This window comes from Tenrec ecaudatus, chromosome 1 (genome assembly GCF_050624435.1).
Source record: "Tenrec ecaudatus isolate mTenEca1 chromosome 1, mTenEca1.hap1, whole genome shotgun sequence".
In the NCBI taxonomy this organism is placed as follows: domain Eukaryota; kingdom Metazoa; phylum Chordata; class Mammalia; order Afrosoricida; family Tenrecidae; genus Tenrec; species Tenrec ecaudatus.
In genome coordinates this window covers 10,870,832-10,879,741 of record NC_134530.1, presented here as the reverse complement: position 1 = coordinate 10,879,741, position 8,910 = coordinate 10,870,832, and the positions used below count along the sequence as shown (strand labels likewise).

The 8,910-nt window shown below is 56.4% G+C and overlaps 1 protein-coding gene across 2 annotated transcripts; it reads left to right on the top strand.

Moving 5' to 3' along the window:
• The first annotated feature begins 6,329 nt into the window (after positions 1-6,329).
• Positions 6,330-8,891, top strand: ZNF414 (zinc finger protein 414). 2 transcript variants are annotated; one of them, XM_075546334.1, is made up of 6 exons: positions 6,330-6,453; positions 7,046-7,328; positions 7,586-7,693; positions 7,790-7,895; positions 8,272-8,615; positions 8,699-8,891. In XM_075546334.1, the coding sequence occupies exons 1-6, from the start codon at positions 6,451-6,453 to the stop codon at positions 8,761-8,763; spliced, it is 909 nt and encodes a 302-aa protein (XP_075402449.1). In that variant the 5' UTR covers positions 6,330-6,450; the 3' UTR covers positions 8,764-8,891. The 2 variants fall into 2 exon arrangements, with proteins under 2 accessions (XP_075402449.1, XP_075402457.1); XM_075546342.1 differs by lacking the exon at positions 6,330-6,453 and adding an exon at positions 6,702-6,825.
• Positions 8,892-8,910: the final 19 nt, after the last annotated feature.

Sequence of the window (8,910 nt, the reverse complement as noted above, 5' to 3'; positions counted from 1 at the left end):
AGCCTGACTTGGGAGCTGAACCATCTGTGTTTCCTGTGGGCCTCGCTGGGACCCAGGTGTCTACCCATGAGCTGAACCCATGACCCAGCTCCCTACCAGCGCCCTGTGCTCGGCCCCTTGTGGAGCGGAGAGCCAGGCAAAGACCCTCCCAGCTCCATGGGATTCAGACTGGGGGCAGAGCGGGATGAGGGGTGCTGAAGGGGACCCTGAAGGCTGGGCGGGGGTGGGGGGCTGTTAGTCTACGCTGATCTTAAATACAACATTCAAGCCACACTAGAGCATACCCATTGTCATCAACCATCACGAGTTGCCGGGTAGACATGTTCTGTAAGGTGCTCTAGGCCATCCTCTTTATGGACAGGAGGCCTGGGGGGTGATGGTAAAGCCCATGCCTGCGAGCAGAACCCATGGTGGTTCCGACCCACCCCAAGGCCCCTTGGGAGAAAGACCAGGTGGTCGCTCCCTTTCAGATGGATGGTGGCGGTGGTCCTGACTCGTGGTGACCCTGTTAGGCTTGGTCCTGTTCCATCCTTCCGTCCTCCCGACAGGTCCTTCTGTTTGAGCCCATTGCCGCAGCCACTGGGTCCAGCTGTCTTGTCCAGGGCCTTCCTCTTTTTCGCTGCCCCTGCACTTTACCAAGTATGGTGTCTTCCTCCAGGGACTGGTCTCTCCTGACAACATGTCCCAAGTCTGTAAAATGAAGTCTCAATCTGTGCCTCTAAGAAGCATTCTGACTGTACTTCTTCCAAGACCGATTTTTTTTTTTTTTCGTTCTTTTGGCGGTCCGGGGTATTTGTCTTCTCCAACACCGCAACTCAAGAGCATGCATTCTTCTTCGGCCTTCCTTAGTCAATGTCTAACCTTCAACGTGCTTATGAGGCGATTGAAAAAGCGCACCCCGGTCCTCAAAGTAACCTCCTGGCATTCAACACTTGAAAGCGGCCGTCTGCAGCAGATTCGCCCAATGTGATGCGCAGCTTGATCTCGTGGCAGCTGCTTCCGTGAGCACTGGTTGTAGACACAGGCAAGACGAAATCCCGGCCAACTTGCATCTTTTTCTCCATTTATCACGCTGTTCCCTATTGGTCCGGTTGTGAGGATTTGGGCCTTCTTTACACCGAGTTGTCATCCATCCAGAAGGCCGAAGTGCCTGATCTAGGTACTGTCAAATCCGCCCAGACCCGGTGGCAGGTGGAAACCTGTCAGAGAAGGAAAACTCAGATATACCCCCAGTAATCAGTGGCCCGCAGGGTGCTAGAACGTGGTAAGACAACACCCTGTCAAAACAAACTGGCAAGGCCCCGGTAAACAGGGCAGCCCCATCAAGTCCCAGCTCCCACAGGCTGCACGGTGGGGCAGAAAGAAATGCTGCCCGCCCGACCCCATCACCCTCGTCTTCCCCCAAGGGACAGTACCTGGGTTGGTTTGACTCATCAACCTTGTACTTGCCCCACGCCACCACCAGTGCACCTAATCCTCATGTCAGTAGGCCCGTGAGATTCCGGGCGGAAAACCCCAGGTGTGGAGTTCTCCTCCATCTCATGGGGTCTAAATGTGTTGAAGTCTACTCAATGGCATCCAACGATAATGTTTGTGGCAACAGACCACCAGGCCTGGTGGGGCGGGTCCACCAAGCTCTAGGCTAGCAGCCAAGGGCAAACCACATGAGCCACCCAGGGATTCACACGTGACACAGAGGGATCTGGCCTTTGCTGGGGGGACATCCAGTCAGAACACACCTCCCGGAGTAGGGGGAGGATGTCCCAACAAAGGCTGTTCACCAGAACTTTCTGCAAGCTCTGTGGCCACCACCCTTCTGGAACGCTGAGCATGGCTGGGGCGGGAGTGGGGGGTGCACGAAGGGTGGGTGTAAAACCAACCTACTCAGGGCTGCAAACTGGGTGTCCACGACCTTGGTATCGGCCAATCACTTTAGCAAACTATTGACTATACTTAGTCCCTTTCGTGTCCTATTTACTCTTTCACTTCGCCGCACTAGGCTGTCATAAAAAGTTAAGTCTCGGAAACCCAGCAGCTGTTTCACCTCTAAGTCCTCCAGGGTGGTTGATGAGCCGGAATCGACTCGACGGTAGTGAATTGGCTTTGGAAGAATGGCTATTGCTGACATGGGCCATCGAGTCGACTCATGGCCGACCCTGCAGGGCAGGGTAGAAATTCTGCACAAGGTTTCAGGAACTGTAAACCTTTAAGAAGAAGACGACCACGTCTGCCTCCTGAAGACCCACTGCCGGTTCCAGTTATCAGCCAACCACTGAACCATCACACCACCAAGCTCCTTGGGAGGACCCAGGGCTTCCTTCCCCGCTTGCTCTTCACTTGGTCACCCTGACCGCTGCCCCCAGCCAGCAACGCTTGCAGCCGGAGCTTCTGGACAGGAGCCCTGGTCACGCGGAGTTCTGTGTTGGACTGCTAACCGGTTGCAAGGTCAGCAGTTCCAAACCAGCAGCCTTCCCTCAAGAGAAAGGAGGATGTTTTCTACTCCTGGAAAGGACAGTCTCAGAAACTCAGCTGTTCTCTGCGTCTCACAGGGTTGCTGGGAGTCAGAATCAACTCAGTGGCAGTGAGTTTGGCTTTTTGGTTCGTAAAGCCTCCACGGGAAGGAGTTGGGTTGCTTGCTGGGGACAGAGAAGGGAGTAGGTTTGCCAGGTCATCTAAGGAGGCAGCAAGCATCTGGCCTCACATGTAGGTTACAGACAGAAAGAGCTGAAACCTGGAACCCCCTGCCCCTGCCCCACAGCCTGTTGACTGTTTTGCACTCTGCCTCTGCTGGGGCCCGAGACCTCGCCCCACCTTCCCCACACACCCCTCTCTGACCAACATCTCCACAATCTTCATTTTTTCCAAGTTAGTGAGGTTTTACGGATCCTTTCTGTAAAACTGTGTGTGTGTGTGTGTGTGTGTGGTGTGTGTGTTTTCCAGATAAGAATGCTTACCTTTCACAGTGATTAAAAAATTGAAATACAGACATAGCCAAACATTTGCCCACCAATTTCTTTTTTGCACACACGAGTCAGTGATGCTGACTGCGTACATCATGCCCGGCTTGGGGGTGGTGGTGGAGGGGTGGTACCCAGGTTTTCATGGAATAAAAGGATCTTGGGGGGTGTCAGCTGGCCTCGGTGAGTTCAGATTGTGGTGCCCGTGTGTACCGAAGTTGCACAGGGTTCCACAGGGGTGGTAAGGTTGTGGCTTTTTGGAAACAGATTGCCAAATCTTTCTTTTTTGTTTTGTTTGTTTGTTTTTGCCAAATCTTTCTTCCGAGGCACCCCTGGGTGGTCTGCTTCCTACTTAAAAGTCCTCATGCTCTCCCACTTTCGGGTGCCACCTTCTGATGACGTCACTGCATGTAAACCAGCATCGAACCTCCATGCATCTGGGAGTGAACTGCCCGCGCTCCTCTTGGGTTTTCTAGACTGGCACCCTTCCAGAACTCTGGATTCCCCCGACTGCTGCTGCTGTGGACGCAGACTGTGGAGCCACGTACGCGGAAATCCTTGACCGGCTTCCACCTTTGCTCCTTCGATCATGATGTTGCTCCGGGCCCTCGTTGTGAGGGTGGGTAGGTGGGTGGGTTTATTGATTGATTGGGATGTTGGAGTAGTATTCACGTTTTGATCTGCATCGGTAAATCTTTCAAGTCCTCTTTGCCTTCAGCAAGGCAGGGTGGTGCCATCTGCATCTCACGCGGCTCGTGGATGAGCCTCCCCCCCCCCCTCATGTTGTGTTCCATCGAAGCCATCTTCTTGGGAGTCCGATGCGCTGCTGCAGGGAGCAAACACTATGCAAAAGACCCATGTGGAGTGTTAAAATGAAGTCACCTTGAGGACCGAAGGGCACTTGACGCAAGCTGTGGTTGGTTAAGTTGCTCCCTGTGGACAAGAAAGTTGGACAATGAATAAGGAAGACCAGATAATGATGGTGTTGGTGAAAAAATACCGAATATCCCATAGGCCACCAGCAGAACGAACACATCTATCTGTTTAGAAGTAGAGCCAGAAAGGTCCGTAGAAGCCAGGAGGGTTAGACTTCTTGTTATTAGGTGCCATGAGTTGCTTCCGACCCATAGCAACCCCTATGTACAACAGGACAAAACAAAACACTGCCCAGCCCTGCGCCATCTTCACAACTGTTCTTGTTTGAGCCCAGTGTCGCAGCCACTGTGTCAATGCATCTTGTCGAGGGCCTCTCTCTGCCAAGCACGATGCCAGTCTCCAGCCTCTCCTGACGTGTCCAAAGTATGTGAGATGAAGGCTCCTCATCCTTGCCCTGAAGGTGCATTCTGGCTGTACTTCTCCTAAAACAGATTTATTTGATCTTTTGGCAATCCGTGCTACTTTCACTATTCTTGATTATCGAAGACTTGGTCTCCTGGGTGGGGGAAAGACAAGGCTTTCTACTCCTGTCAAGAATTACAGTCTCATAAATCCACAAGGGCAGCACGACCTTGTCCTTAAAGGCCTCTATGAGTTGGAATCAACTCCATGACAGTGAATTTGTTTGGGTTTTTTTTTTGTTGTTGTTGTTTTCAGCTTTAGTCTCATGTAATCTGGACCTCTTCTCAGGAGGGACCAATCCTTAGAGGGGAAAAAAATTGCTTGGTAAAGCAGAAGATCCACACAAAAAAGAACTTCAATAAGGTAAAACGACACAGTGCCTACAGTGTAGCAATTTTGAGGATGGTGCCGGACTGCGTGGTATTTTGTTCTGTTGTATGCCAGGTCACTATGTACACGGAGCGCCAACTTAATGGCACCTCACACAACAACAATCTGGACAGAAGCAAATCGACAGGCCTTTCTTACGCAATGCTGCCGGCTGGTTTGAACTGTCAACTGTTCAGCACAAACTGCGTGTGCCCTCTGGGGACTTTGTGCGTGTGCCCTCTGGGGACTTTGTGCTTCCCTGGAACGGAACAGAAACCCCTGTTTCACTTGCTGACAGTGTATTCCAGAGCCCTGAGCAATAAGGATGACCATTACTCATCCTCCAGAGGACAGCCAGTGCTGATGTGCTCAGACGGTGTACCTCCCTCTGCTAGACATCCTTCAAGGGTTAGAAGAGGAACCATGCTCCTCCGCTCCTCCCGCCCAGGCCCGCAGGCCCTGTGTGACCAGCCTTTCCTCCCGAAGAGCCTCTAGTGGGGGCAGCAGAGCATTACCTCCAGCCTTGAAAAAGACAAGCGTGTCCCTCGCATCCCCAACCCTGCTCTCCCAGGGAAGCTCTGCCATTCTGGCCTTCCTTTGACTTTCACCTGGCCACTGGAGGACAGCTCCGCTGACGCCTCCTAGAGAGTGGTCCCCAAACAGCACTCCTGTGCCCTTCTGATTCCTGTCTTTGTAGAGCCTTCACCACCAGCCTGCTTACTCCAACCCACCAGCCGCTCCTGGGGAGAAAGTTGGCGCTGTTATAGTTACAGCCTTGGGAACCCTAAGTGGGAAAGCTCCGGGTTAGACTCCCACTCCATAGCAGGTTAGATTTTTTTTTTTTTGGTGATGGTGGTGGTGGGGTGTTAATAGCACTAAAATCATTTGCATTTGCTTATTGTCACCTTGCTTCTTCGTTGCCTAGTTCCCATTTTTCAAATGCAAATCTACGAGAACAAGAAATGTTGATGAGCTCACAGTAGACACTTATGAGGGAATTCTTGAGTGGTCCACTCCCAAGCAGGGCCATGTAGACCTATATATAGGACCCTATAGACAGGGTAGAATGCTCCTGTGGGTTTTCTGAGACTAACTCTTTAGGGTCGTAGAAAGCCTCGTCTTTCTCCCACGCAGCAGCTGGTGGCTTCTGGCTGCTTGCTGAACTCGCGATTAGCAGCCAAACGTGTAACCCACTACACCGACAGGGCTCCCTTAACCTCAGAACTAGGTACTTTTAAAGTGCTGTCGATTGTGGCCAAGTTCCCTCCAAAGGGAAGCAGGAGAAGAGCTATTGGGCGTGGACGGGGGTAAAAATAAGGAGAGAGGTTGATGTGTGGTTGAGACTGTTCTACACGCAGGGTTGATGCTCTGAAATATAAATCCACAACTAAAATTCATTTTAAAAAATTCCCTCCAAAGAGGCGACTTCAGCCAACACGATGAGAAGGCGGCTGAGGATCGCCTTTCCAGGGCTGCTGACGGCAAGGAACGGAGGTGCCCATTTTGCAGATGAGGACTGAGGCCGTGGAGGTGGGACCCGGCTCGCGCAGCCTGGAAGGAGCGGCCTTTGATGGCACGTCTGCAGGAGCCTCAGCATCGCACGGCCTCAGGCCCCGCCCCCTCGCTGGGACACTAACGGAGGCTCCGCTCCTGCTCTCGCGAGAGCTCGCAGCGAGGAAAGATGGCGCTGGCGTGAGCGCGCGCCCACACAGCCGAGGAGTCGCCGCTGCCGTCTCCGCCCGAGCCGCCTTTGCCCCTCCGGAGCAAGAGATCGCAGGGCTCAAGGATGGTGAGCACGCCGTCGGGGACACGAACGCAGCGGACCACCGGGGACAGGCGGGGGCGCGACCTCCTGCACGCACACACCCACCTCTCAAGCGGCCATCCCCACATCCGGGCACCCAGTCACCCGGCTAGCACGCTACACCTACTTCCGGGCCTGGTTTCGACAGGGTCCGGTCCACAGCTCTGACCACGCCCCTAAGCCTGACTCCTTTGGGCCCCAAGCACCTCCAAATTAGTCTATATAGCCCAAAGCGAATGGGGGTGGCTCCTCCCTTTAGCCAGCATCTTCCTAATCTAGGCCAGCCTATAGCTCCGCCTATGTCGCCTTTACCCCGCCCACCACCTAGAAACCACGCCCCCAGGCTGGAGATGGGAGGTAGGTTGGGGCGGAATTCCAGACAAGTACCCAGCCAATCTTCTGCACTTGGGACACTGCCCAGCCAGAGGGTGGGCGTTTAGGAGATGCAAACCATCTTACCTTAGACATAGCCTCTGGGGTTTGGGGTACAGAGGCCTGGAATGTGGGATGGACCCCCCTAGCTGAAGCAAGCCTCCCCTGACCCTCAGGCTTTCTGCTCACCCCTCCCATCCACCAGGAGAAGGAAGAGGTGCCCGTGAGCCTGGACCCGGACTCACCCACCCCAGCGGAGCCCCGCTCCAGCGAGCCAGACAAGGAAGTGGTGTCCCCAGATGTGGCCACGGAGGCCACTGCCTCCATCATGGAGGAAGAGCCAGGCCCTGACTGGCCAGCCACACCCCCAGTGTGGGGACTTGGGGGGTCTGGGGGAGAGGGCAGCCAGCCCATCCCTGGACCCAGCCCAAGCACAGCCTCCGGGACCAGTGAGGACCTGAGGCCTCCCAGGCGCCGCCTGCCACCAGGTGATCTGTGATGGGGCCGTGGGGGAGGGGGTCACAGACCCTGGGGCAGACAGTAGGCGTGAAGGTACCCTAGGTGTCTCCCAACACAGCCCACCCACAGGGATGGCAGGTGCCCCCCCCTTCCTAACCACTAACTGTATGCAGGCCGCCCAGCCTGCATACAGTTAGTATGCAGTCAGTCGAGAAGGCAGAGCCCTGTGTGTGGAGGCAGCATCGGTGGAGAAGGGGATCAGTGACCCCGGCTCTGTGTCCTGCAGGGAAGCAAGTCCCCTGCTCCAGTCCTGGCTGCTTCCTCAGTTTCCCCAGCGTGCGGGACCTGGCACAGCATCTTCGGACCCACTGCCCACCCACACAGTCCCTGGAAGGTAGGGTCGGGGCCAGCTGGGGTGGGGAAAGGCCAGCCAGGAGAGCCCCTCGCCCCCATGCCTGAACACCCACCCAGCCCTCTGCCCTCGGTCCAGGCAAGCTGTTCCGCTGCTCGGCCCTGAGCTGCGCTGAGACCTTCCCCAGCATGCAGGAGCTGGTGGCACACAGCAAGCTGCACCACAAGCCCAACCGCTACTTCAAGTGAGACCCCGCCCACCCGTGGGGGCCAGCCCGCGCATGTCCACCTACCCGAACCCAACCCACAGCCACTCCTTGGGGGTCGCAACCTTTCTTGGGTGGGTGGGTTGGTCTGGAGGTGGCATGGCTTCAAGCAAGCCCCTCCATACATGGGTGTGGCTGCACCCAGCTCCATCTTGGACTGCCGCCCAGGGTCCAGGTTAAGACTTACTCATTTCCCCAGGTGTCCTAGAGGGAGGGGCCCGGAAGGGATACAGTTGGAAGCGTTTGGGACAAGTTCCTCTTGCCCTGCCCCGCTCCACCTGTGTATGGGGCTCGGATGCTCTGGCCCCGCCCCTATCACCCAGCTGCCCCGCCCCACCCTGTGCCCCGCCCCCAGGTGTGAGAACTGCCTCCTGCGTTTCCGCACGCACCGCTCCCTCTTCAAACATCTGCACGTGTGTGCAGAGCACGCGCAGAGCCCTGCACCTCCACCACCCCCTGCCCTGGACAAGGAGCCGCCGGCCCCTGAGCGCCCCCCGGAGGCCGATCCCGCGTTGGCGCCGAGTCTGCCGCTGCCCCTGCTGGAGCCCTACACGACCCACGTCCCGACGCCCACTGGGCCCTTCCTGCCCTACTTGAACCCCGCGCCCTTTGGTCTGAGCCCCCCACGCCTGCGCCCCTTCTTGGCCGCCGCACCCGGGCCACCCACCTCCAGCGCCGCCGTCTGGAAAAAGAACCAAGGTGACTGGGCGGCGCCCACAGCCCCCTGAACCAGCGGGCAGCCTCACCTCAACTGCAGGCCCTGACTTGCCATTTCGCTGCAGGTGCCGGCGGCAGCCCCCGGAGACCCCAGGGCGGCGCCGAAGCCCCCTCAGGTGCGTGCAGGTGACCACCAGGGAGGGGAGGAAGGGCGATCCTACGCCCGACGGCGGGGCCAGGTGGGTGCCGGGCCAGCAGTGCCCGCCCCCTTCGCCGTAGCCAGCCACACCTCCGAAATACAGCCTTTTGCCCTTAAAATTACTGGCACCTGCGCCTT

Bases quoted from the DNA above. Each gene is read 5' to 3' on its own strand.
- ZNF414 (XM_075546334.1), top strand. The intron at 7,694-7,789 runs GTAGGGTCGGGG...CCCTCGGTCCAG, and splicing joins ACCCACACAGTCCCTGGAAG to GCAAGCTGTTCCGCTGCTCG. The intron at 7,896-8,271 runs GTGAGACCCCGC...CCCCGCCCCCAG, and splicing joins AAGCCCAACCGCTACTTCAA to GTGTGAGAACTGCCTCCTGC.